General features: G+C 41.5%; 1 protein-coding gene across 4 annotated transcripts; it reads left to right on the forward strand.

Annotated features, from left to right (window-relative positions):
• Positions 1–133: 133 nt before the first annotated feature.
• On the forward strand, positions 134–27,999 carry Skil (SKI-like). 4 transcript variants are annotated; one of them, NM_001271772.1, is made up of 9 exons: positions 134–233; positions 1,779–2,266; positions 2,346–2,541; positions 2,782–3,495; positions 16,701–16,798; positions 18,484–18,578; positions 21,892–22,115; positions 22,449–22,673; positions 23,531–27,999. In NM_001271772.1, exons 3-9 carry the CDS (start codon positions 2,407–2,409, stop codon positions 23,687–23,689), a joined length of 1,650 nt encoding a protein of 549 aa, NP_001258701.1. In that variant the 5' UTR covers positions 134–233; positions 1,779–2,266; positions 2,346–2,406; the 3' UTR covers positions 23,690–27,999. The 4 variants fall into 4 exon arrangements, with proteins under 4 accessions (NP_001258701.1, NP_035516.2, NP_001034179.1 ...); NM_011386.3 differs by having other exon boundaries at positions 1,779–3,495; positions 18,484–18,716; NM_001039090.2 differs by having other exon boundaries at positions 1,779–3,495.
• Position 28,000: the final 1 nt, after the last annotated feature.

The following is a 28,000-nucleotide window of genomic DNA, read 5'->3' on the forward strand; positions in this document are numbered from 1 at the left end:
CGCGGCGCCGCTGGCTTCGTTCCCTCCCCTCCCCCGCCCGCCGCCCTCGCTGTCCCCCGGGCGGCCGGAGACGGCGGCGGCGTCTGCGGGAAGCCGTGTCTCCGCAGTGACGTGGGCGGGCCGCGGGCCGGGTGACGTCAGAGGCTGTGTGTAGCGATGTGTGTGGGGTTCGGAGCGGCGCCGGCACAGCGAAGGCGGCTGGCGAGCGACGGCGACGGCGACGGCGGGCACAGGTGCGGCCGCAGGTCGCGAGGGGACGCGAGGGGCGTGCGGCCTCTGGGGGCGCTGAGGCGGCGGCGGCGGGGGTGATGGGGAGGGCACAGAGCCCGGGGGTCTGCCCGGGCGCGGAGGGCCTGAGTGGGGCGTCCGGGATGCGTGGGGGTCCCGGGCGGGGTCGCGGGCACAGGGCGCGCGGCGGGGGTCCCACGGGTGTACAGGCCTCGCGGATTCTGGGACGGGTCAGCTGGGAGGGGATGGCGGTGCACTTGACCCGAGCCGCCGGGACCCAGGAGACCTGGACCCTGGTCATCGCCGCCATCCCCCGGCCGTCTGCGCTCGGCGGGGATGCCCCGGGCTGGCCCCAGCTCTAAGCGTCCGGCGACGCGGGCTTCCGGGCTTGGCGCCTAACCTGCCCGCGCCCCTGTGGGTGCCACGGCTCAGGGTGGGTCAAGTGGGGGGAGGCGCAGCCCTGGGGCGCCTAGGTAACCCTAGAGAACTTCCCGCGGGCCGGGGGCGTGGGGTATTTCCACCGGCGGCCCCCGCAGTGGGGCGATGTGGGGAGGGCACTTAGGGTGATCCCAGTCACAGAGGTGGGGGTTGGGAGGACTCCTACTTCCTCTGCCCCCTCTCACCTCACCAGACGCCGGGAGTCCCCTGCTTCCCTGTCCTTTGGGTTGATGATGAGTGGGTGTCTCTGCGTGTGCGCAGGGCTGTGGGGGCGCCCCTGGTCTAGGTCATGCCTTCTGCCCTTTTCCTTGGCTCGCCTTGGCTGAGGTGTCCCTGTAGTGGCGAAAGTCACAGTACGGTGGCTAGGTGGCTTTCGTCCATAATTCTCTGGGTTTGTGTTAACATAAATTGCTGGGAGTTTAGAAGCAAAGCTTTTTATTTGTCGGCTTTTACTGGGTTTTCTCCAGGGAGGGAAGTGGATGAATACTCTTTTTCGCCACTCTGCCTCCATTTGCATTCTTTGTGAGGTCTGTCTGCCTTGTGCTTTTTGTCCCGGATTAGTCTTGCTCATGGATGGAGATTTCCAGGCGTGGAGTCTTACAGCTTTTGGCTTCCATTAGGCAAATTCGCTAACCTTTTAAAGGGAAAGTTTTTTTTTCTTCTTCATTCCAAAAAGATAGTATGTATGAATGTACTTGAAGTTTAGTTGCATATGGTAGGTATATTAACATGTATCTTGGGGGGTGGGGAGACCAGAAACTACAGGTTTTTTTTTTTTTTTTTTCTAACGAGAAAGGATTGTTTTTTAAAATTTAAATGGCATGCATAGTTGAGAAAGCCTCTGGTACTGAGGTTTGGTTATTCGTATTCTAAATTTGTGTACTCGTCCTTGTTTGGAGAGGCATTATTTAATGCTTCTGTTACCCACCGTCTGGACTGCTTCCTATTTAGATGAAGTTTCTTTTAGATAACTGGTGTTAGGTTGGAAGAAACCACCCAAGTGTTACCTTTGGTAAAATGAACTGAGTTGAAGATTAAGAAACTGGTTTTAAACAGACCCTTTGGCCTCTGGAGCTAATTCAAATGTAACTCCCCACCCCTTTCTCTTCCAGATCAATTAAAAGAAGAATGAGCTGTAATCCCTGAAGATAAAACTGGACAGCTTTTTCATTTAGTATATGTATATTTTTAATTATAAAAGTTCAGGTGGAGTCTTCAGTTTATCAGTACTGAGCAGCAGATCACCATTTTCAGGGACGATACCTGCCTCTTCTTTTTTGGTGTTCTTGGCAAAAATTAAACCCATTGCGTCATTGTAACTCATGTTTGGGTGTAGTTTCAGGATACAGTCATGGTATAAACTTCCCACATGCTTTGCTTAAAAAACAAAACCAACCAAACTCAACCATTACACCGAACTTTGGACTTCTTGAATTGAGCTTTATTTTAATATAAATACCTGAAGTGATTTTCTCAGAAGTGTGCTTACGATTATATTCTTATTTGTTATTAGAAGCAAACAAAACTGAGAAGTTTTGTAGCATTTTCAATTATATCTTAAAGTACAGCTAAACCAAAACAGAGTTGTACAATCTATTGAGTAAGAAAATTCATCTTTGGAAAGTAAACATTTCTAAGTGAGTCATAAGTATTTGTATACATTCCCCTTTTCTCTTCAGATTAGGAACTGAGAACAACATGCCAGTTGCAGACTTAATCGTTTAAAGCACCAGTGTGGCCATGGAAAACCTCCAGTCTAAGTTCTCCTTAGTTCAGGGTTCAAATAAAAAGCTGAACGGCATGGAGGATGATGGCAGTCCTCCTGTGAAAAAAATGATGACCGACATTCATGCCAATGGGAAAACCCTGACCAAGGTGAAGAAGGAGCACTTAGATGACTATGGAGATGCATCCGTGGAGCCGGATGGCGAGCACGCCAAGCGAAACCGTGTTTCTCTACCTGAAACTTTAAATTTAAACCCCAGTCTGAAACACACGCTGGCACAATTCCACTTAAGCAGTCAGAGCTCTTTGGGTGGACCAGCAGCATTTTCTGCTCGATATTCCCAGGAGAGCATGTCACCGACTGTATTCCTGCCTCTTCCCTCTCCTCAGGTTCTTCCCGGCCCTCTTCTCATTCCTTCTGATAGCTCCACAGAGCTCACTCAGACTCTTTTGGAAGGGGAGTCTATTTCTTGTTTTCAAGTTGGAGGAGAAAAGAGACTCTGTTTGCCCCAAGTCTTAAACTCTGTCCTCCGAGAATTTTCACTCCAGCAGATAAACACAGTATGTGATGAGCTGTACATCTATTGTTCAAGGTGTACTTCAGACCAGCTTCATATCTTAAAGGTCTTAGGGATACTCCCATTTAATGCTCCATCCTGTGGGCTGATCACGTTGACCGATGCACAAAGACTCTGTAATGCTTTACTGCGGCCACGAACTTTTCCTCAAAATGGTAGCATACTTCCTGCTAAAAGCTCTCTGGCCCAGTTGAAGGAAACTGGCAGTGCCTTTGAAGTGGAACATGAATGCTTGGGCAAATGTCAGGGTCTCTTTGCGCCTCAGTTTTATGTTCAGCCCGACGCTCCCTGTATCCAGTGCCTGGAGTGCTGTGGAATGTTTGCTCCCCAGACGTTCGTCATGCATTCGCACAGATCCCCTGACAAGAGAACTTGCCATTGGGGCTTTGAGTCAGCCAAGTGGCACTGTTACCTTCATGTGAACCAAAAATACCTAGGGACACCCGAAGAAAAGAAACTGAAGATAATTTTAGAAGAAATGAAGGAGAAGTTTAGCATGAGAAATGGAAAGAGAATCCAATCAAAGGCAAGTTCCTTTTTTTTTTAAGTGTTGATTTTGAATACTAATGGTATTCTAATTCTGTGTGTCTATAGCTTTGTATTGTGAAGCTAGTGCTTCGGCTTGTTCATGTAACAACAAAGACCCATCAGTGCCATGTTTGTGTTTAGCCATGTTTCCTGTAGTTTTTCATCTGAGAGAAAAGTAGGATTATTCCCATTTTACAGATAAGAGAATGAGCCTCCAGTCAAAAATGATACTTCTAAAACTGCAGGCATTGGGAATTCTTTTGGCCAATCTCTTTCACACATCCTGCTTCTTGACTCAGTCTGTTGCCTGGGACTCAAGATGGTTCACACTTTGGTGTGGCGTTATCTCCATTTGCAATCTCCATTTGCAAACCTGTCTGGTGACAGGCTCAAAATTGCTTTTTGAAGAAATACCACTGGTTTTTGATGTTTTTGTGCTTGGATTGAGGATTAATCAGTGTTCATATCCAATTAAGACATTTGTCTGAGTAATTTGGTATTAGTAACCAAGATCTTGTTTATAATATAAAAGAAAGGAATGCTTTTGAACATTTGTGATGTAGAGGTAGAATAAAGGTTATTTCAATTTAGTGAAATACTGCTATGAAAAGCTATCTGCAAAGAAATCTTAAAAGTATTACCCCTTCCACAGTACTGTCTGGTAGGCTAAGATAATGTCTTGATTCTAATGAAGAGTTTGAATGTCTGATGAAAGACAAAGGTTTGAAGTATTAAACCTTAATATGGTTATCTTATATACTTTTCTACTTGATTTGAAATTAATATGTAATATACCTAGCACTGCTTAAAATGTATTGATCGTTACTCTAGAGCTGTTTTTCATGTAAATTTTGTGTAATTAATTTTTAGAACAGAAGCTGGGCTACATTTTAAGAACTTAAAGTTTTCCATTATTAGTTTTTCTTGCCTTTGAACTACCACTTTCCGTTTAATGGGAGAAACTTTATTAAGTAACTCAGGGTTGTTTATAGAAGTTTTAGGTAGGTTTAAATTATAATTTAATATTGGGTGTTCTGCACTTAAGCTTTTGAGGGAACTCTAGTGTCTTCTGAGCCAGTAGTTTTCGGTTGAAGCGCAACATGGAGAGAACTAGACTTTTCCTTAGGATAGCTTGCTGCTTGCTGCTTTCCTAAAAGTTATCACTGACATTCCTCGACGGTGGCTACTAAGTTCTTCAGGTGCAATGTGAACTGGTTTTAAAGCAGGATTGACTTGATGCCATTATTTCAAAGTGGAAAACTTGCCTTTAGCTCTGTTTGTGCAGTGCTGGAGTCTTATTCAGAGATGTGTATACCTCTGTCTGCTTCAGCTTATTAGAGTCACTCTCCATACGTGTTTGACAGTGGCTATGTTATTTGCTGGGGCTTCTTGCTCTGGTCTTCATTACTCTTGACAGCATTCTTAGAATCACCTGTTCTGTGCTTGGGTGGAAACCCATCTGAGAAATATGGCCCAGTTTGGTTTGAAACGAAAAATTTATAGAGAGGGAATTGAAACTCTCCGTCTCTTGGGATGTAATACAGATAACACTTTTTATTTGATTTGGGGAAGGTATGCGAGACCCCTTCTTTCTTTTGTTTTCCTCAGAGTTTGCTGGAGGTCTTGTGCTGTGTTGTTTCCAACTTTATGTAAGTTGAAGGAAGTCAGGGGAGTTCAGGAAACTTTCCAGTCAAACCTTCAGAAGAAAACTGGGTATTTAACACATATGCAAGCAGCTTTAAAAGTGAAGTTACTGTACATTTTTAAATTTCCTCTAAACATAGGTAGTTTTCAAGGATCTGTGAGGGAAGTGACGTAGACGATTTCCTCCTGTTAGGCGTGTCTGCTGTCTAACTGGCAGCTGGTAGAGTGAGTTGAAGGTAGTCTTCTGACTTTAAGGGTAGAAATCTTCCCTGAAACAGCGGAATAGTATTAGTGATTAGTTTAACATAATGGCTCTTAAATTCTTTATTGATTGCACGAAACTGAAGTACTTACAAGGGAAAGCAGTCTTGGGTTGGAGAAGATATTTTTTAGGGCATTCAGAGAGTCAGAATTTTACTTGTTGGTTGCCAGGCAAACCAAATTGATGAGGAAACTCATTGTAAAAGAATCAAATCAAACTTTTGTTTACCCCAAAGGCTGTGCTGATTACTTTAACCTTCTAAATGAAGGAGATTATACTTAAGAGTGACCAGTGTAATTTGATATGGGTTATGTAGTTAAAATACTCATTTTGGATTCAAATAAAAAGAAATCTGAAAATGTAGGCATTTATTGTAAATGTAGCAACTTTTTACTTACTGTATTTAAAAATAACATATCCATATTTTATACGCATTGGTGTTTTCCCTGCATGTGGGTCTATGAGGGTACTTGATCCTTTGGAACTAGACTTACAGACAGTTGTGAGTGTGGGTGTTGGGAATTGAACTCAGGTCCTCTTGAAGGGCAGCCAGCTCTTACCAGCTGAGCCATCTCACCAAGTCACTGTGGCAACTTATTTTAAAGAACAGAAATTGTATCAGTAATGACCAACAAGCTGTTTCTTTGGGTAGCTAACATATTTAATTTGCATAGTTAGCTATGTTTAGATTCTGGGAATACGTGAGGTAATGCTAAGTGTTCTTAGTGAAGAGCTCAGCTCTTTCTTGGTAGAAACCACAATGTTTTGGAGCCTTTCTTAGGTCATCAAAAAATTCCTAATGGGTCTCTACGGGACTCAGTTGGTAGAGAGCCTGCCTAGCCTTCACAGAGCCCTGGGTTTCATCTCCGCACTGTGTAGACCATGGGTGTTGGTGTGTACCTGGAGTCCTGTATTTGAGAAATGGAAGTAGAAGGGTCATCCTTGGCTTCATAGAGAGATTGAGGGCCACATGGGATCTTATCTCAAGAAGAAAAAAGACATAATTTTAGATATTCTTGGGTTGCACAATACAATGGGTATTTCCAGACCCTTTAATGATAGATTTAAAAAAAAAATTAGTGTGAATTTTATTTAGAAAATGGCTGTTGTGTTTTAGGATGCTCAATATGCAGATTTTCACCTTATCAGTAGATATTCAGCCAGATAAGAATCGGAGCAACTGAAATTCTGCTTCTAGAACAAGGCTAAGCAAGTACATTATTGGCAGACAAGCCTCAAGGTTGATGCTTAAGATTATTTTCAAGCATAGTAGAGAAGGTCATTTATACTTAGCTGATAACAGAATTGTCGGCGGTTCTTCATTGTTAACACAGGCCTGACAATTTCTAATTCACTGAGGTGAGAATGGTGTATGCTGGGAGGGAGAGATGGCTCAGCACTGGTTGATCCTGCCAAGGACTCAGCTTTGGTTCTCAGCACCCACATGGCAGCTCACACCCATCTGTAACTCTAGTTCTAGGGGGATCTAAAGTCCTCCTCTGGCCTCTGAAGGCAAGAGGCACGTAAATATATCCAAATAAACACTCATTCATATGAAGATCCTTAAAGAAGGGTGGTGTATGCTCTTAAAACTTATTAGAATTAAGATTTCTAACACTTAGATTTCTCTACTCTTAGTACAGTAGGTTTACTTTATACGTTTAAGGGGCTGCATTGTTTTTTAGTGATCTGTGATGCAGACGTCCCTACGATAAACACCTTGGAGATGCTTTCTCTAAGTTGGTGGAGAACTTAGCTTAGCTAGTGTTATCCCTCTGTTGAGATTCAGTTCATGCTTCTCCTCCCTCAAAGAAGTTAACCATTTCACTCCCTTTAGTTTTGCAGTTTTGTTTCTGCAGTGATCACTGGAACAATGGGACACATATTTATCTTCTCTGGCAGGGTGCTATATTTGTAGGACACAGGCTTCTTGTTATAATCCTAATGCTGTAAGCAAATACCTTTTAATATATGGTATTTATTAATTTTTTTTTTTAAGTTCTGAGGTCAAATCCAAGGCCTTCCCCTTGTTAGGCACAACGCATTCAAGGATTCTGTGTATTACTGGGTGTTCCGGAACTCATTCTGTAGACCAGGCTGGCCTCAGAGATCCACCTGCCTCTGTCTCCCAAGTGCTAGAATTAAAGGTGTGCCACACAGCCCAGCAGGTTTTTTGTTTTCTGATCTTAAATAGTGGCTTAACCTTTTATGTATATAGTTTATATATACAGCTTAGTATAATTCGTCAAATGAGAGGATAGATGTGAAAGCGTTTGGAAATTGGAAGTCTTTTATGTAGAGATGACAGATGGTATTGAATGGTTACTGAAATATTAATGTGTACATGGGAATTCCTCCACCACTTATGTAGGAGAGAGGTTTGTAATAAGAACCATTTTAAAATTATTAGACTGCAACAACCCAAACAGGTAGGCTGACTGGTTTCCTTGAGGTGAGGTGGTGACACCACCGTGAGGTTTCAGATGATGGAGCCTAGTGCAGGCTTGTTTGGATTGGGCCAGAGTTCTTTTGCTATACCGTTTTCTTTCACAGTGGGTCTTAATAGGGAGTTATGGTACTTGAGTCTTTAGAGGGTTTTTTAGTAGTAGAAGTTGCCTGGTTTTATTGTAAAGTTTTAGAATGCTTTTGGAATAGTATGTCTTAATTAATATAGGACATTAATTTTCTTAATCTAAAATGGAATTGCTAGTGGTTTTTTTTGTTGTTGTTGTTTTTTAAGAAGACACAGTAAAAAGTTAGATATTGATCCTTTTTATCTTGAGTTACTTTTCATCTGTCCTTTTTGTCTCCTGTGGGGCTTCATGAGAGAAGTAAGCCCTTTGCCACTTTCCACGGACAGTACCAGTCCAGCCATCACACGCAGTCAGCGGCTTGGCATCTTTAACTCTCTTCATTACCACGCTGAGAAGGGTCAGAAGGAGCATGAAATCATTTTCGTAGGTCGCTAGCATTTAAATAAAGCCAACACAAAAATAGAATAAAATAGAAAATTGAGAGTATTAATACAGAAAGCTGATTTTCTTTTTGTATTGATAGTGAACATTTTTTGAAAGCTCAGATCACACCATATTTTTAAGATGCATGTGTTTCCAAATAAGGTAGAAAAATAAAGCCTTATATTTAATTTTTTAATTTCAAAAGAACAGGAGACACATGGAGTCCTAATAATAATAGGGTAGATGGCATGCAGTGGTATTAATAACAACAGCAAGTGCAAATGGTCTGAACACCCCCCAGTTAATGGCCAGATTTACCAGATTGGCTAAAAATAGCAGTTCCATGCTGCTCAAAAGAAAACTGTCCCACATATAGAGTTAGCAAAGTTAAAAGTTGAAGCTTGGAAAAAGGCGCCACCTCTGAAATCTGAAGAAACAAAAAGTGTGTATGTATATACATGTGTACATACATGTATATACGTGATATATGTGTACATACATATATATGCATATGCATCTCAATGCATTGCATGTACACACACACACACACACACACACACACACACACGCACGCACGCACGCACGCACGCACGAGATCTGGAGAGCTGCCTCCATGGTTAAGAACATTTACTGCTCTTTCAAAGGACCCAGGCTTGGTTACTTGCAGATGTGATTTACAGCCAGTTCCATAGGACCCATTACCCATTACCTCTTTGCCCTTCTGGTACACATCTGTACATACAGAAAGCCTTAGATTTATACATGTTACGTAACATGTTAAATAGTTGACAGGTATTTCAGGGAAAATATGTTTATGGCATTAAGATAGCTACTTTTTCTACTTGACTTCAGCTAGCAGGGTTATCTAAAGGAGTCTGAATTGGGGGGATTACCGAAGTCACATTGGCCTGTGGCAAGTCTTGGGGCATTTTCTTTATTGCCAATTGATGTGGGAGGGCCACCCCCTGGGCAAATGTTCCTGGTTTGTAGAAGCAACCAAGCTAAGCACACCACAGCTTTCTTCCGTGGTTTCTGCTTCAGCTCCTGCCTGAGTTGCTGTCCTGATTTCGCTTCCATGATGGACAGTGACTAGGAAGTAAAAGTCATGTAAATATAAACTCTTTCTTTCCTCCCCAAGTTGTTTTTTGGTCAGTGTTTTGTCACTGTGACTGAAAGCAAACTAGAGCTCTGCTTAATTGTCTGAGGATGTGGCCCCATGACTGGATGCTTGACTGTTGTGTCCAAGGCTCTGGGCTTTGATCCTAAGCACTTGGAGGGAAAAGCAGCACACTGATGGTTGCAGTTTCTTACGTAAAGTTCATAGTATAACATTTTATTTTCTAGCCGGGCAGTGGTGGCACACGCCTTTAATCCCAGCACTTGGGAGGCAGAGGCAGAGGCAGGCGGATTTCTGAGTTCGAGGCCAGCCTGGTCTACAAAGTGAGTTTCAGGACAGCCAGGGCTACACAGAGAAACCCTGTCTCGAAAAAACAAAAAAAAAATTTTTTTTTTCTTCCTCATTTCTTTAATTCCTCAACAAGACTTTTATCAGTTCTTCACATGAAGTTTAAGATAGATATTTATTATAAGAAGTGTAGCCTTTGCTTTCCACCTGGACCCTCTGTGGTATGTCTTTCAGTGTGAGCAGCCGGCACGGAGGTCACGCCGTGATCCCTGGGAGCAGCTTAGGTCATTGTGCCTCAGTCTTGCATTAGGTTAGTTAGTTCTCAGTAAGTGCGGCCTAAACCTAAATCTGAAAAGCTCTTAAGTAGCTGTTTGCTCCCTCATAACACTATTTCACTTCAGTTGTTGACATACTCATTCACAATATGCTGGCCACGCTGAGGAAACCAGATACCATCTGAGGGGTTGGGTTTCTTTTCGTGAAAGTTGTTGGCAGCTATTGGGTAGGAGGTGCTTTGTGTATTTCTGCAGTCATTTATTGACCACTTGACTGTCTTAGTGTTACATATGCTAAAGAGACTCAGAGCCAGGGGCATCATTTCATACTAAAGGGGGTATTTCTTAAGCAATACTGTCTATGTTATCTAATAGTGTCCTTGGTAAGGTTTTTGATTTATGTTGAGCCTATTACATAATAATGTACATTATATTTTAGTTCTCATATAAGCATTCCATTAAGACTGTTAGACTTACCAACTGGCATTCAGCTGCCTTTGAACACAATTTAAAAATGACTATTATTTGTAGCACTTTTACTGTTGTTTGATGTGTGTGGCTGTTTGTCTGAATTATGTCTGCATCACTTGTATTCCTGGTGCCTGCAAAGAAATCATAGCAGAGGCTGTCATAGCTACTAAAAGTGGAGTTTTCGATATTTCCAGGTTACCATGTGGGTTTGGGAATCAAACCTGGTTCCTCTGCAAGAGATGACAGTCTCTTATCTACAGAGCCCTTTCTACCCCCTATTTTTAGCATTTTTAAAAATTCTGCTTTTACAAGGTTTTCTGGAGGGGTCAGTGAGGTAGAAGACAGTGGGTAAGGGCGTTCCCATCAATTCTGATGACCTGAGATCAGTCCTCAGGGGTCTGGCGGAAGAAGAGAACTGTTTCACGCACATACACATGTTTTTTGTTTGTTTGTTTGGTTTTTGTTTTGTTTTTTTTGTTTTGTTTGTTTTGTTTTTTCCGAGACAGGGTTTCTCTTTATAGCCCTGGCTGTCCTGGAACTCACTTTGTAGACCAGGCTGGCCTTGAACTCAGAAATCCGCCTGCCTCTGCCTCCCGAGTGCTGGCCAGGCCTCCCGAGTGCTGGGATTAAAGGCGTGCACACGTTCTTTCAGCCACACACGTACATTCAACTCATATGAACACATATACTCACTCTAAATGTAAAAACATTTTAAAAACTTAAAATGTCTTAATTTTAATTTTAATGGGAATTTGGAAGATTCACCAGCATGTTAAGACGTATCAGTTTTTTTTTTATATAATAAGCATTTGTCACTACAAATTAAAGAGCATAATATTATTATAATTAAAAATAAGTATACCACTTAAAAACCAAGTTTATTCTTGAGTGTAATTTTGGCACTCATAAGAACATCAATGCAAAAGCTGGGCGTGGTGGTGCACACTTTTAATTCCAGCACTTGGGAGGCAGAGCCAGGCGGATTTCTGAGTTCGAGGCCAGCCTGGTCTACAAAGTGAGTTCCAGGACAGCCAGGGCTATACAGAGAAACCCTGTCTTGAAAAACCAAAAAAAAAAAAAAGAAACCCTGTCTCGAAACACAGACACACACACAGACACACACACAGACACACACAGACACACAGACACACACACACACACAGACACACACACAAACATACACACACACAGAACGTCCATGCAGTTTGGAGTATTTGAGTACAAATAGCTTGGAGCGGGTGGACGTGCTTTTGTTTTTAAAGTGTTACCAAAACTTCTTTTTAAAAAATGAAGTCAAGTTCCCTAAACTCTGTCATTGTGAAACTGAATAGGATGTGTCACCCAAACCAATAGATGCTTCCTAGGCCATCTGGTTATGTAAGGGCTGTGTGCTCGAGGTGCCCGAGTTAAGATGTGGACATGAACGAAAACTTGAACATTGTTTCCTAAGGGTTATTTATTAAAAATAAATTTACTGTACATTTTGGGAACCTTTAAATTTTGTTTCCATGGATGTTAATTTGATGTTTAGTAGAAAAGGAACCTTTGGATTGAAATAATGTATTTGAAATTTGCTCACAGGTGTGAAAGGGCGCCGTCTGTTAATTCTGACGTAGATGACGGCGGGGCAGCCCAGCAGTTAGAGCACTTAAGTAGTGAGCCTCTGCCTTTAATTATTGAGTGATGTTCTTCTCCACTTGCCAAGTGAGAAAAGGCATGTTTTAATGTTTGAGTTCACAAAGGCATAGATTGTCCCACACTGAGTGTAAGACAAAGGCAGGAGATGCTCCGGTTTCTGGTATCTCATTTGTATTTTTGATCAGGGCCATTACTGCTGTACCATTTAATTATATTCTTTTTCTAAAAACCCAATTTGTATGTTGACACAAATGCAGGCTTAGAAGAGAAAATCTGGCATGACTGTTAATGTTTCATTTTGTAATATGTGCTTAATTGTTTTTAACATGCACTTAGGATAATTTGTTAGGAGTGTGTTTTATAGTTTACCACAGCATTTTAGGCAAAATGAGCTTGCAGTTCTCTTTCACGGTTGGCACTGTGCATTCTGCAGGATTTGCATCAATAGTGCAGCCAAACAGGTTCAGCTTCCCTTGTGCTTCATGGAGGAGAAAGATCCAAATATGAGAGTGTCTTGAGTTTCTTGGTAGCCAGTAACCGTGTACCAGCCTCCCCTGCCTCTTTTGTCCTTTCCTGTTCTCTTCGCTGGAGCTGATGACTGAGCCCGCAGCTTCACATATGCTGGGCAAAGAAAGGCTCTGCCGTGGAACCATTGCCACTCCTGGGCATTCAAAATCACCCAGCAAGTACTGCATGGTAGGCACAGTGCTAGCTACTGAGAATACAAAATAAACATGCTCTTGACCTCAAGTTACTGTTGAGAGGCGGGATAGCCACTTACTGGTGTTGACTAGGGAATACGGACATTGGCTAGGGACAGTATTAGGTCATTGTTACAGGGAGTGTTCCAGCTAGCTTCAGTTGTCTGCTTGGCACAGTCCACAGTTGCCTGAGGAAACCTCAGTTGGGTTGATCAGATTGGCATTATTTGGTGGCTTATTGATGTAGAAGGGCTGACCCCAGTGTAGGCATTATCAGCCATAGGTATCTTGGGCTATATATAAGAAAGCTACCTGAGCAACCTTACTCCATGGGTGTCTGCTTCAGTTTGCCTCAAGTTCCTGCCCTGACTCCCCGTGCTGATGGGCTGTTAGCTGGACCTGTGGGCCACAGAGCCCTTTTCCCCACGTCCGTCGCTTTGGTCATGGTATTTATTGCAACAACAGACAGCAAACTAGAACCTGTGCTCTGTGACTCTTTTAGTTGACAGATGTAAGAATAAGAAACAAAGAATAGAAACTGAGGAAGATGAATGCTTAAAAATAAATAAATGCAGCTACTTTAGATGGTGTTTCAAATGTAGAGAAATTGCTGAAATAAACGCATAACTAAGCATGGTGGCTCAAGCCTTTAGTCTTAGCACTTGGGAGGCAAAGGCAGGTAGATTTCTGAGTTCAAGGTCAGCCTGCTTTATACAACAAGACACTGCCTCAAGTTTTTTAAAAAAGGACACATTGTGCTTGTATTATGAATACAATGACCACAAAAGTCAAAGTAGACTTTTGAAATGAAATTAATGATTAAAGTCATATTCCAAGTCAAAGTTTTGAAAAATTCTTGCAAGCGATTCTGAAGATTTCAGATTCTAGTGGGAATACTAGGAAAGCCTTTTTAATGCGTGGTTCAGTGTAGTGATTATTAACTTTAAAGTTTGAAATGATTTATTGGGCACTATATCTAGACTTGTTTAAGATATAAGACCAATTAAAGAGTTTTGTTTTTTAAGTGAGTTTAACCAAAATGTTTCACTTAGTTCAAGATAATCTTAGATTTCCCTGGATTATTTTTCTCAACATGTCCTCTTATCAAATGGGGTTAAGCTACCCTTGAGCATCATCACAATTTTAAAGAAGTCAGGTTTTTGAAAAAAAAATACGCCATGTGTGTCTTTAAAATTTTTATATTTTTCTGTGTTTTGCTTGCTTGTATGTATGTCTACATACTACTTATGTGGTTGGTACCCTTGGAGATCAAAAGATGTTTGATCCCCTAGACCTGGAGTTGCAGATGGTTATGAGCCTCCATGTGGGTGCTGGGGACTGACCCTGCATCCTCCACAAGAGCCACCCTTCAGATTCCTGAAATTGTAAATATTTAAAGCGAGTTTAAATGTTTCAAATACGTTTATATCTAGATAGTATTCAGAATATAGCTTGATGATGTCATCTAGACTCAAGACTTAAGCACCAGTTACCATAGTAACTCAAAGTTCTGGGTTAGTCATACACAATTGAAATGTAGTGAATGACTTGCTCCGGTCTATGCTGACACCCTCAGATTGTCTATTGCTATAGCAGTTTATATGGTTCTACTCTGTGATTCCTCTTTCTCCCAAGTTATTAGTGGTCTATGAACACTTGCCATTTAGTATGTATTGCTAGAAGTCAGTTCTTTTTAGGCTGAGAACCTGTGAACAGCTGATTGCTTTACTTTGTAAGTGGTTGAGTTTGGCCAGATTCTGAATAATACATCAGAGTTGTGGTATTCACTTGAATCTTAACGAGTATTTTATCAGTTTGTGGAATTTTTTTTTCCAGAAAAATGACCTACTCCTGTAGAAGTCTTCCATGAATAACCCATTCTGTTTTGTTTTATTTTGTTTTGTGACAGTTTCTCTGTGTAGCCCTGGCTTTCCTGGAACTCACTCTGTAGATCAGGCTGGCCTTGAGTTCAGAGAGATCCCCCTACTTTTGCCTCCTGTGAGCTAGGATCAAATGCATGCACTATGCACTGTTACTGCTGGTGCGGTCTCACTTGCATATTCTTTCTCTCTCTCTTTCTCTCTCTTTCTCTCTCTTTCTCTCTCTTTCTCTCTCTCTCTCTCTCTCTCTCTCTCTCTCACACACACAAACACAGACATACACACAGCAATACAAATTACCATATTTTATTTTTTCTACTTTTCTAAATATTAAAAATTACATTTATTTATGGGGGGGGGAACATATATGTGCCACAACATATATGTTGAGGTCAGAGGATAACTTACAGGAGTCAGTTCTCCTTCCACTGTATGGGTTCCAGAGATTGAACTCTGGGTGTCCGGCTCACTGGCAAGTGTCTTACGTGTCTAACGGATGAGCCACCTCACCCAACATTGCTTTTCAGTTGTCTTTTTTAAAACCTTTTCCTGGCAATAAAGTCACATTTAGATTGTGAAGTTGTATAAAGCTGACTCTAGGAGTTGTTCCTTGTCTTTTTGTCTGCTTGTTGGTTGGTTGGTTGCAGGCACTGGGCTGCTTCTCCAAGGTTTCTTCACTCACACTGGGTTCTCTCACTAGCAGCATGTCTCCTCCCCTGGGCCATTCGGAGTGGATCTTACTTTTAATAAGAACTGCGTGTCATCCTTCCCTTTGTGTTCTTTCTTGACCTAAAATACTGGGACATGTAAGCCAGCTTCCCTAATTGTTAGTGTTTGGTGCCCATCCCTATATGAGGGACTTGTGCTGGAGACTGAATTCAGGGCCTGGGTTATGCCAGGCAAGTCTTTGCACTGGGCTGTACCCACAGTTGTGGGTTTCATTGAGCTTGCTGGCCTCCGCCCACCTCCTGACTGCCGGTGAGATTGGAGCCTCTCAGAGCCGAGAGCTCGGAGCCTAGCTAGGTGGCCAGGTGTCTCGTTAGGTGATTGTCCTTTAACCCACTGGGACCTATGGATAGCGCGTCTCTGCTGTCTGCCTTCATCTGGTACCTTCAGCTCCTCCACTTTTCTGTCAGGGAACCTCGCTCCCTCACGTAAGTGGAGTGACCGTGGAAGTATGTGAGGAGGACAAGTTATAAACCAGGCCAGGACAAGGAAGCTGCTGGAACCATGGCAATTCATTCTTTCAGTGTTGTTCTAAGATGTGAGCAGAGAGTGACCCCTGCTTAGTGGAAGGGCATTATTAGAGTTAATCAGAGTGTAAAATTCTTAGCCAGTAATACTTACGAAATCACCAGTTATTATTCCCCTGTTCCTTTATTTATAGGTACTTAAAAACCAGCTTTTAATATCTATGAGGAATATGGTTTGCTAATTCTTACTAGCAAGCCCAGTAGTTTCCCACTTAATTGGCCAGAGTACTTACTGCTATAGAATGGTATCTAGTCAAAAGTTTAGTAAGTGCTGTGGCTGTGGGGTAGAGGGAGGTTGATTGGGGCACCAAGAGAAAGAGGTCCTCCATGCTGTGTATTTTCAGGGTTGTGTTACCTTATTTGAAATTGGTTTCCTAAGTATGAAATGGTTTCTGGTAAGCCATGCCATTTGAATGTGCGTATTGTGAGTTGTGACCAGAAGTAGCAGTCTTTAAGTTTCAGAGTGAGACATAGCACTGTGGGAGCGCTCTTAGTAGAAGCTGAGCCTTAGAAATGTGACTGCTTGTTCTGCAGCCCTATCAAGTAGACAGAAGATTAGCCAAAGGAGAGCTGGCTGTGAAGCCCAGTGGTTAGAGTGTTTGCCTAACACGGACAAGGCCCTGGATTTACTCCCTGGGTTCTGTCCCTTGAACCATATTCAACAAAGAGAAACCATCTTTTCCTCTCAATAATGTACCTTTCTATGTACTCCTACAGACAGATACACCATCGGGAATGGAATTGCCATCATGGTATCCTGTTATAAAACAGGAAGGTGACCATGTTCCCCAGACACATTCATTTTTACACCCCAGGTGAGTGAGCCTTCTTCATTTGTTTGCTTGTCCAGTGGTGGTTTGCTTCTTTGTTTCTCAGTTGGCTTGTTTATCTGTTTATTAACGGATGCAATTCTGGGAATTAAGACTTAAGTCACCTCCCTTTAGGTTTTCCTTGTTAACTAATTACCTTTGATGATTCAGAATTGTTTTAGGCAAGAACATTGGGATTGAATGCACCTTTTGTGTGTGTATATAAAACTTCTATCTTGAAGTAGAAATTGAATAGTTTATTTTATTTACCTTTAAGAGGTAAATTGACTCTTCAAGAGTTGAAAGTGTTACTTTGCTTTTTGTTTGTTTGTTTGTTTGTTTGTTTGTTAACCCTGACTGGCCTCCTTATGTAGCTCAGGTTGGTCTCAAACTCAGAGTTCTACCAGTCTCTCCCTTCTGAGTGCTGAGATTAAAGATGTTTACCCCTGCATAGTAATTTTAAAAACAATCGGTTGTGAAACTTGGAGATTTTATAGTAATTACATCCTTCACAATCAAGAGCGTATATTTCAATAAAAATCCTAGTTGTCAGTCTGAACCGTAAAATTCACACAGCACACAATCACCATCATACAGTTTCTTAATAAGCCTTTTGGGCACTATTAAGTCCATGAAAGATTGTTTAATTTTTAATTAGAATACCAAGTGTTCAGACCCAGAAATAAAGAGTAGTAACATAGGTATCCTACAAAGAGAACGTGGGACATCGGCCTCTTCTGCCTGCACTTGGGACCCTTTTCCTTCTGCTGGGTCGTCTTGTCCAGCCTGGATGTGAGGCTGGTCTTATTGTAGCTTGTTATACCACGTTCAGTGGATACCCTGGGAGGTCTGCGCCCCCCACCCCCTTTAAAGGAAAATAGAGGGGGAGTGGGGACGAATTAGAAAAAGAAAAAGAGAATGAGCTGTAAAAGGGGTGGCAGTGCTAGATAAGGGGCTGCCTCCTTTCTTGGAAGGTTACCTAGATTTATAGATCAAACTGTGTTCAATAGTTCAAGTTTGTTATGTGAGACTTACAGATAACCCAATAAGCTCAAAGTTACACGAACTTTGAGAAAAATCAGTAGTTGTCCTTTTTAGCTTTAATACTATTGCTACTTTATTAATACTTTTAGGAGATCATTCTATGAGTTTTGATGCAAGGGCACTATTCCCAGAACCTGTTCTCTCTCTGAGGTAGATATGGTCCCTGAGACCTCACCAGCCGAGCTGCAGAGACTCCAGAGCTTCATGCCTGTAGTTAGTTGAGCTTTGAGAAAGGGTCTTACTATATATAGCCCAGGGAAGCAGGCCTGGAGCTTCCTCTGTTGCCCAGGCTAACTTTGAATTCGTGGCAGTCCTAAGTCTTGGCTTATAAATGTGAGGTATCATACCTGGGTGTTTCATGCTTTGAATTGTCAGGTGGTTTGTGGGAAAGGGGAAGAGACTCACTTTTGCTTTCTAATTTTTTTTTTTTTAGTGTTTGAAATTACTCTCAAACTATCAAAAATCCCTCAGTTTTACTGTCCTTAAGTATGAACTTTGTTTTCTAAGAAATCTTTTCCGTGGCCTGTATTCTTTGTATGTTTACATTGGTTATTCTAGTAGCTGAGAACTGAGGTCAGAACGACGTCAAGTCTCAATTCAAATTTCAGTATGACGTAATGTGTGTTTGTTTTTCCTTTCTGCCCCAGCTACTACCTGTACATGTGTGACAAAGTGGTTGCACCGAATGTGTCGCTCACATCTGCTGCGTCCCAGTCTAAAGAGGCCACCAAGGCAGAGACAAGTAAGTCCACCTCCAAACAGTCAGAAAAGCCTCATGAGAGTAGTCAGCATCAAAAAACAGTGTCTTACCCAGACGTCTCACTTGAGGAGCAGGAGAAAATGGATTTAAAAACCAGTAGAGAATTATACAGTTGTTTAGGTAAGTATTCAGAAGTTATATTTTTAAAATCAGCTAGTTAAGAAACCCATTTATTCAGTATTTTTAAAGCATTTTATATTTAAGGCAATTTCCCCTATAGAACCACAGCTTTTACTTTAAAACGGTTCTAACTTTGAAAACTCTGGGTGGTTTCTCTGCACCTCGGTTGAGCTTTCTAGAATGCTGTCAGCCTATGGAGGGCCATGAGAGGGCGGGGAACAGCTTCAGTGCAGTGATGTCTCACTGCCTCCTTGGTAGAATCCCATAGCTTTGCTGTTTCTCGTTTTCCTTCTTGTTTTGTTTTTTTTTCCTGTGAACGGAGATGCATGCCACTTACCTGATGTTAATTGTATTTAACATTGGACTCGTGGTTCAAGACAGTAAAGCAAGGTTGGGACGGGCAGATGACATTGGTGCTGGTGCTGGCTGGTACCTCGGAGAAAACTTGCATGTTTCCTATGCTTTCTCAAATACTGTAGACCATAGGAGAGGTGTGCATGAAGATAGACCCTGGGCCATTGGCCTTGCTCAGTGCAGTGCAGTGGAAGTAATTTAGCATCCCCACGGGTCTCCATCCTGTAGTCCTGCTGTCTCCTGTCTTCATACAGTGTGACAGCTTCCTGTATTTGAGTTGTTATTGCTGTGACTCAGTTTCCTCTGAATTGAACTATGATAGTAATGATTCATATATTATTATAACATTTGCATTCTGTTTGACTTCTAATTAATTTTTTTAATGATAAAAAAGAAATGTAAGGGATTGGCTTGATGGCTCAGTGGTTAAGGGCACTTGGTGAGGACCTGGGTTTGGTTCCTAGCACCCACACGGTGGCTCACAACTTACCTGAAACTCTAGTTTCAAGGGACCCAATTTCTTCTGACCACTGCTGGTACCACATGTGTGTACACGTGATATGCAATATACACCACACAGGCAAAACACAACTAACAGAAACAAAACCAAAAAAACTTGACTGAGGTACATTTGTGTACAATGTGATTGTCTTTAGTGTAACCGCCATGTCGTGAACAGCGTCACAGCTCTTTAGTCCCAGAGCATTGTCCTGGCTCCTGTACTGATTCCTGCCACCCTCCAGCAGTCAGCCCTTCTTCCCCTTTAGCTCTGTGACTGTATGTGGTCTTTATGGATATGCCTATTCTGGACAGTGTAGATAACAAGAAGGACAATGTGTGGCTTTGAGGGCTGACTTCTTTTACTAGGATGGTTTTCTCTACTGTGTTTCTGGCAGGAACAATTTCTTTTAAGAAAAGAACTTAAAGTTTTCTGTGGCTATGTGTGTTTTGTGTAGCCCCTCTTCAGGCAGTAGATGTTTTGCATTGTATTCCCTGTGCAGTTATTATGAAGAATACTGCCAGCTTGTATGCAAGTTTTAGAGTGGACATACATTTCCAGTTCTTGTTAGTCTATATTTAGTGTTAGAATGTGTTGGGCTGTATAACTGCTAATCTTTCGAGAGACTGTTAGGCTGTTCCATAGTAGGTACACGGTTGTGAATTTCTCAGCAGTCCACAGAGGTTTCCATGTCTGCACATCTGTCAACACTTGGACCTGTCTATTCTGAGTACAGTCATTGCAGTGGTTATGATACAGTGTCTCGAGTAATTTGGACTTATGACTGATGAACGTTTATAAAAATCATACATGATTTTCTGGGCATTGGATATTTTATTTGAAGAAAAAGCCTAACTCACAACCCGTGCTTGTTTTTAGGTTGGGTGAGTTCCAGAGCTCTCTTTATGATTGATCCTCATTAGACATAGGACTTGCCAGGCTCAGTTCCCTTTCTCCTCCTGTTAGTGAGGTCGCAGTTTGTATGCAGTTCAGTTTGTCTGTTTAATTTGCTTTCTTACCTCAGTGTGTTACCTACTAATGCATTGTCTAGTCCAAGGCCAGAGAGATTTATACTTAATGGTTTTAGCTTTTACAGTTAATTCTTTGATCTTATATTTAGGTCATTTTGAATTAACATTTATATTAATAGGAGTTTTGCTTTTTTTCTTTGTGTGTTAGTGTTGCTGTTTATTTTTGAAAAGATTGTTCCTGATTGAATTGTCTTGGCGCCATAAAAAGAGCATTGAAGGTTTTTGAGACCAGATCCTTGTTGGTAGCCCAGGCTGGTCTTGAGTTTGACCTAGATCGGCCCCTGTGTGTTAAGGTCACAGGTGTATGTGACCTACCACTCCTAGCTTGGATTCCGAATTTTTTTGTCAACTTTTTACGTTAGCATACACAGCAATAGGCTTCGTAATTATGTTTTCATACATACATATCCATATACTTTGCTCTAAAAATAGGTAAGGCTTTATAAGTTTGCATGTTATCCTTGGTCAGGCCATGTAGAATTGTGAATCGTTCTACTTTTAGCATATGTCTGTGGAAGTGGGATTTGGGCTCTGGGCTCTCTTTTGCTTATTTAAATGCCTAGTCTTATGTCGGGACCACAGTTTTGCCTGTATGTGCGATGTGTGTTTGTGTACATATAGATGCATACATTTGTGTGGGGTGCATGTGTAGATCAGAGGACAACTTTGAGTGCTGCTCTTCGCCTCCTGCCTTGAGACACAGTCTTTTGGTCATTTGTCTTTTGAGCTTCAGGGATTCAACTATATCTACAGTTATTTTTGCCTTAGGAAGGCTGGAATTACAATGTGTGCTACTGCACATAGTTTTACAAGTGTTCTGGGATTCAAACTCAGGTCTCCACACTGACATGGCAAACACGATCAGCCAGCCCCACATTGCGGTTTCTGTAGCTTGTAGGAAGATTTGAAGTTGGGGCTTTGTGAGTCTTTCCAACTTTATTACTCTTTTTCTAGTTTGTTTTAGGTATTTAGAATTTCTCAAATTTCAATGTGATTCTTAGAATGAGCTAGTTACTTTCTGCAGAAATAAGAGCTGGGGATTTGATGTGGAGACATTGAGTAGATTAAGTCCTTTGTCCATGAGCATGGAGTATCATTTCCTGTCTTCATATGTTAGTTTCTTTTGTAGTTGTCACCTGGCACTACATTTATTTGTTAATTTTCTTCCCTAAGTATTTGATTGCTTTTGATTGAGTTATACATAGAATTTTTTAAAAATTATACTTATGGATTGTTCCAGTGACCTTTTTACCAGTGGTATTAATACTTTCCCCCCTATTTTTTTCTAAAGATTCATCAATCTCAAATAATTCTACAAGTAGAAAGAAATCTGAGTCTGCTGTGTGCAGCTTAGTGAGAGGCACAAGCAAGCGTGATTCAGAAGATTCCTCTCCACTTCTGGTCAGAGATGGTGAAGACGACAAGGGGAAGATCATGGAAGACGTGATGAGAACCTATGTAAGACAGCAGGAGAAGCTGAACTCCATTCTGCAGAGGAAGCAGCAGCTGCAGATGGTAAGCTGTCCTAAGCAGTAGCCATAGTTCTCTCTGTGGTTTCCATGAGACAGGGTTTCTCTGTGTGGCTCTGGCTGTCCTGGGACTCAGGTCCACCTGCCTTTGCCTGCTGAGTACTGGGAGTACAGGTGTGCACCACCACTGCCCGGCTAGAAGTAGTCATGGTTAAGAGAGAGCCAGACTAGACACTGCAGATGGACTCAGAGCTGCTCTGTTTCGTGCTGAGGAGCAGTTCTTCATGACAGTCGCTTCTCTATAGACATGATAGCACAGCTGAAGTTCAGCTGCCTTGTGACTTAGTTTTTCCTAAAGGACTATTCCTTTATGTTACAGGAGGTGGAGATGCTGAGCAGTTCAAAGGCGATGAAGGAGCTCACTGAAGAGCAGCAGAATCTACAGAAAGAGCTTGAGTCGTTACAGAGTGAGCATGCTCAGAGGATGGAGGAATTCTATATTGAACAGAGAGACTTAGAGAAAAAGCTGGAGCAGGTGATGCAGCAGAAATGCACCTGTGACTCAACCTTGGAGAAGGACAGGGAGGCCGAGTATGCGGCTCAGGTGAGTGGCAGCCCGTAGCGCGGGCTGGGCCTTACTGTCAAGGGCTTGCTTTTGTCAAGTCAGGCTAGGTTTCAGGATGGGAGATTGTTGCAGGCACAGCTTTTATTCATTAAGGTAATGTGTTCTTTTTCTCTTTCCCTCCCTCTTGCCCCTTTATTCTGTTTTCATTGTGGGGGGGGGGGTGTGGAGAGGGTATCTCTGTAGAGTCAAAATCAGAGATCTGACTGCCTCCTGTGTGCTGGGATTAGATGTGAATAAATAACTTTTATTATGTAATTGATATTCTGTAATTTAGTTATCTAGATTACTAATGTCTAGTCGTCTGCATAAGATTTTGTATTTTGTTTTGGGCTAGGGAATGAAGCTGATTGGTAAAGCTTATGCTTAACACGCAAGGGCCCTGCACTCCATCTCTGGTACCATATAAATGGATAAACAAGTAACTAGAATCTAGTTTTTCATTCTTTTGATAGAGTAAGATGAGCTTTTGTTTCGAATTAGCAACCATAAACTATTGCCTACTGTGTTTGGAAGTGGAGCCAAGCATAGAAAGTAAGGCTGTGTTACTGTCGTTACAAGTCCGGGAAGGTGAGCTTGTGGACATGGCGGCTGTGGAGAGTCAGAGTGACGCCAGGAGCCTTTGTGAGCGTGAGCTACATTGCTCCTTCCTCTTGATGCTCCCAGTCCTCCAGTCCACTGTCCTGTCAGTTGTCACAAGTACTAGGTATTCCAAGATATGCAGGAAAATGGTTTGTTTTGTAAAAAGCAAATGGCAGTTTGTTTCCTAACCATGGTAGGATGATTAAATGGGAAAAACTCAGTGATGGAAAGCTAACATAGTCTTCTAAATCACACAGCTGGCAGAACTGAGGCAAAGACTAGACCATGCTGAGGCCGACAGGCAGGAACTCCAAGATGAACTCAGACAGGAGCGGGAGGCGAGACAGAAGCTGGAGATGATGATAAAGGAGCTGAAGCTGCAGATTGGCAAGTCGTCCAAGCCCTCCAAGGACTAAGAGCTGAAGAAGACACACCTGTGTGTGGTTGACAGGGCTTTGTGTTTGTCGCTTGCTTTGAAAATTGAATTCTAACATCTTATTTGCATGAAGGTAGCTAGGCATTCTGTTCATTTGTATGGCAGCAAAAGTGAAGATTATATATTAATACAAAATTTTCCATTTCCAAATGAATGAAAATGTATGCTTCTTTGTACTTTTCCAGTGGGCTTGGTAATAATAACCTGTGTAATTTGAGCCTGTGGTCAGTCTACCTGTATTTCTAACAGTTGCATACTTTCCAAAGCTGCAGTCTGTGGTGGAGAGTACCTGTGTCCATGGTATGCAATATTTCAGGCTCAGCTTAGATACAGAGGTAATGTTTATGATACAAAGCTATTTTGTATCCTTCTCATTACAGACTCTTGGGAAGCCGGTTGTTAATTTGTTCAGGTTGTAGAGTGGGTTTCTTCTGTTTCCTCCTAGAGGAATTTGATTGATGGAATGATAGTACCACCTCCCTAACAAACAGTGTGTGTGTGTGGAGGGGAGGGGCAGCCTTTGCTGTGCCCTGATGCTGCACACAAGAAGCAGTTGTAATTTGTCTTTCTGTTTAAGAGTGACTATCTCTAGATTGTGTGTGTGAGACTTCAGAAAATTAAAATGATTTCTGAACTTTTCCTGTTAACAGTGGTGTGGAAGTACTCATTCATGCTCACGAGGAAAATGGATTCCACTGATGTACGTTGGTTCCTATGTAACTCATAATCTTCTTGTACAGTTTTATATGTAGTCTTACAAAGGTCTTATGAAATTTATATAATGGATTTTTTTCTTTTAAATTATAAAATACTAAATATCTTGAAGATTATTTTGGACTTTTGTATGTTTAAATGTTATCTTAAAACTTGCACGAATGGACCATTATGACTCTTTAATCTTAAAATCAGGAATTTACAGTCAGCTAAGAATATGTGGTAGGTTAACAGTCCACAATTGAAGTATCTGCTACTAGCAGGAATTTTAGATGACAAATGAATTCCGTGATTTGGGGAAGGGCAGCCTTTGCACTTTTCTTTGTTTTTGTTTTTTGCACATAAAGTCTGATGTTTTTATCACCGAATTTCACATTAGCAGATGCTTGGCTTGAAATTTGCTAGGGAAAATTTTCGGGGAACTTTGTAATTTTTTGGTTTTGTTCTGTTTGGCCACCACTTTGCAGGGATCCTCTTGCCTCTGCCCACAGTACTGGGTCGACAGGCCTGAGCTCTGCCACCACCGGCCCTGTGCAGGTTTTAGGGATGTTTCTGAAAGCAGCCCTGGCATTATCTTCTGTTGCGTGTGCCCCGGGCTGTCTCATAGCGCTACATGCACTTGAGATCTGTGCTTAGGAACAACTTGGAGTTTGGCTGTCACTGTCCTCCATGCGGTAAGACATCGGAGCCCTGGGTTATCATACCTGCTTATGGTCATACTTTGTTTCATAATACTTGTTTAAAAGATACTTTTCTACTTTCCAAACGGGAGTTTGTTTTCTAAATATATTGTGACCTTACTGTGGATTTATTCTACTCTGCTCTATAATTTAGTGTGGTGACTTCTGTAACCTTGGGAGAAGCACGATAGGTGGCACAGGGACCATGTATGTCATTGTATTTAGATCTGGAGGGAGGAAGCCACGGGCACCTGTAAAGCCGCCTTAGCTTAGTAGTCAGTCCATTGTACCCCAGCTTGGCTGCGTGGGAGGCACACTCAAGGACTCGCACCATTTATTTTTCTGACAGACTCAGAAGTGTTCTGCTTGGGTGCTGCTTATAAGTGTGATTCTTCTAGTCTTGAAACTTGCCTCGTGACATTGTTGAGCGGTAGTCTTCACTTTCCAGAAGATGAAATGATGTGCCATCGTTTTCTGTCTAAACTTCCTTACAATTTTTAATCAACTGTAAATAGCATATCTACTGCTGTTGAAAGTAACTTTAATTTACATTGCATCATATAGCTTGAAAACCACCTTTGACATTCTGTAATACCCCACAAGTGACCTCTGCTAAAATATCCAGATGAAGCTTACTTCGTGCATGCTCATTCTGTGTGCTGGTTGCTCTCGTAAGGTTGGCTTTGGTGTGAGGTCTCGTGTGCTATGCCAAGTTCACTAGGCAAGCAGATTTTCCTTCAGAGTCCATACTCTGTTTAGGGAGGAATGAGACCATTTATTCTGAGAAACTATGTTTAGGAGTGGAAGAAACACAGCGTTAGCTTTCATACTGAGCAAAGACTGACGTTGCTATGGGTGGTCTCTCTCTGTGGTCCAGACTGAGGGCTTTGCACCAAGTACTTAAGTGTGGAAGCTCCTGTGCCATCAAGGAGGAGTTTAAACAAACCACCTGCCAATCACAGCTGAGACTGAGCACCGAAAGATTCTACCAACTTAGGTTTGGCTCGGGCTTTAACAGTTTTGAAGTATAGTCTTTAGCTTGAATCTCTTGTGTTTTTTGAAGATAAGGATGTTTTATGCTTCTTGAGCTAATTTTATAACATATTTAATATATAACCTGTTTATATGTAAAATCTTTTGTACAGGGGTGGGAAGGAGTAATGAAAAACCTGATTTGTACATAGTGAAGTTTATGTGCAGACCGAAGTCAGTGAACCAGTAACTGAGGTGTTTGCAGGCTCTCCACATCCTTCAGAGTCCGTGAAGCGCCCAGTCTGTGTGTCTCTGGTTCCTGTCTGCAGAAAAGCAAAATGAAAAGGAAGCACAAGTAATAGGAACTGTGCCCGAGGTATTTCCCTAGCAGGAGCTGCAAAGCTGGTCCTGGGGGTCTGCATCCCCTCTGGAAGGCCTGCCCCACATGCCGTGCTCTGAGTGAGGAGGGAAGGATGTGTGTTTTTGTTTGTTATGCATTTACTCTTTAGGGCAGGACGTTACAAACTGATGGTAAATTGTGTTCATGCTATGTACATGTGCTCCTGAACTTGGATCTACTTGTTAATGGTTCCATGGAAGCAATCAGCAGTGTGTGACATGAACTGCTGCATTATGTATTTACTTGTGGAACTGAGATATGTAAACAGAGCTTACCTTTTTTTTTTTTTTTTTTTTTTCTAGTGTAAAATACTTAAGCATTTCCACTATTGGAAGAAAAAACATATATGGACATTTTGTATTGTATCTTGTTTAAAAGGACAGTCTTTTTTAATCTTCCCACTTAAATGGCTTTTAAAATATATAATACAATTTGAAGCTTGTTTAGAAATAGGATTAAATGTCTTATATAGTGCTACAGTTTTGGAATTAGAAAGTGATCAACTATAAAACATTTTAAAATTAAGCCCAGAAAACAAAATAGTGTTTAAAGTTAGTTTAGTATAAAAGAAATTTATAAGATTTTTTTCTTCAATATAAGATACCTCACTTGAGAATAAAGAAAGCACAGCACATTTAAAGTAATTCTCATGAAAACCCCATTAAAATAATTGCTAAACCTAGGACATCTTTTGAGTTGTTAGAGTTTGGGATAAATGTAGTCACCATTAGTTTCTCTGCTGGAAGGACTTACCTTGGTAATTTTAAGGCAGTGTAATAGTTCAATTATTCCTCAGTTTCTAACCTGTGAAGGCAGTAAGTGAATGGTCCCTTCTGCAACTACTGAAACAAATTAGCTACATTGAGCATAATTGATAATTTTGCCAATGCATATAGTTTTATGATTAAAATTGCTGTGGTTGGTTGCATTACATGACACACAAAACTGTCCTCTACCTCACGTGAAATAAATATTTTATATGGTTTTACTAAAAAAAAAAGACTCATCTATCTGGTTACTTAGTTTACAAATTTTGGATTATATTTATTGAAACATGACATACTGTGCTCTTGGCTTATACCTCAATTGTATTTTGAGATGTTTGCCATTTTCATGCCTTGTACATAACTTGTATAGATTGGATGATATTCCCAATAAAAACTTTTAATGCCAATGAAGTTTGGTTCAAGTCATCTTGATATCAACTGCTAACTTTCCTGTTCCCCTACGATGGACATTTTCCTTTCATTTATTTAGCAGGTCTGTTTCTATGTGTGCGAATGCCTGCATGTGTGTATGTTTACCATGTGAATGGCTGGTGCCTACAGAGGATGGAAGAGATGGTTGTGAGGTGCCATGTGGGTGCCCGGAACTGAACCAGCGCCTTCTGCAATAGCAGGCACGTGCACTTAACTGCTCAACTCTCCCTCTAGCCCCAGTTTCTCTGTACTTTATTACGCACATATTACAAGAAATATTTATTAAAAATTACAAACTTTTACCAGAATTTTGTGGTTGTCCCGCT

The sequence above is a fragment of the Mus musculus genome, chromosome 3, assembly GCF_000001635.26.
Source record: "Mus musculus strain C57BL/6J chromosome 3, GRCm38.p6 C57BL/6J".
NCBI classification, from domain to species: Eukaryota; Metazoa; Chordata; class Mammalia; order Rodentia; family Muridae; genus Mus; species Mus musculus.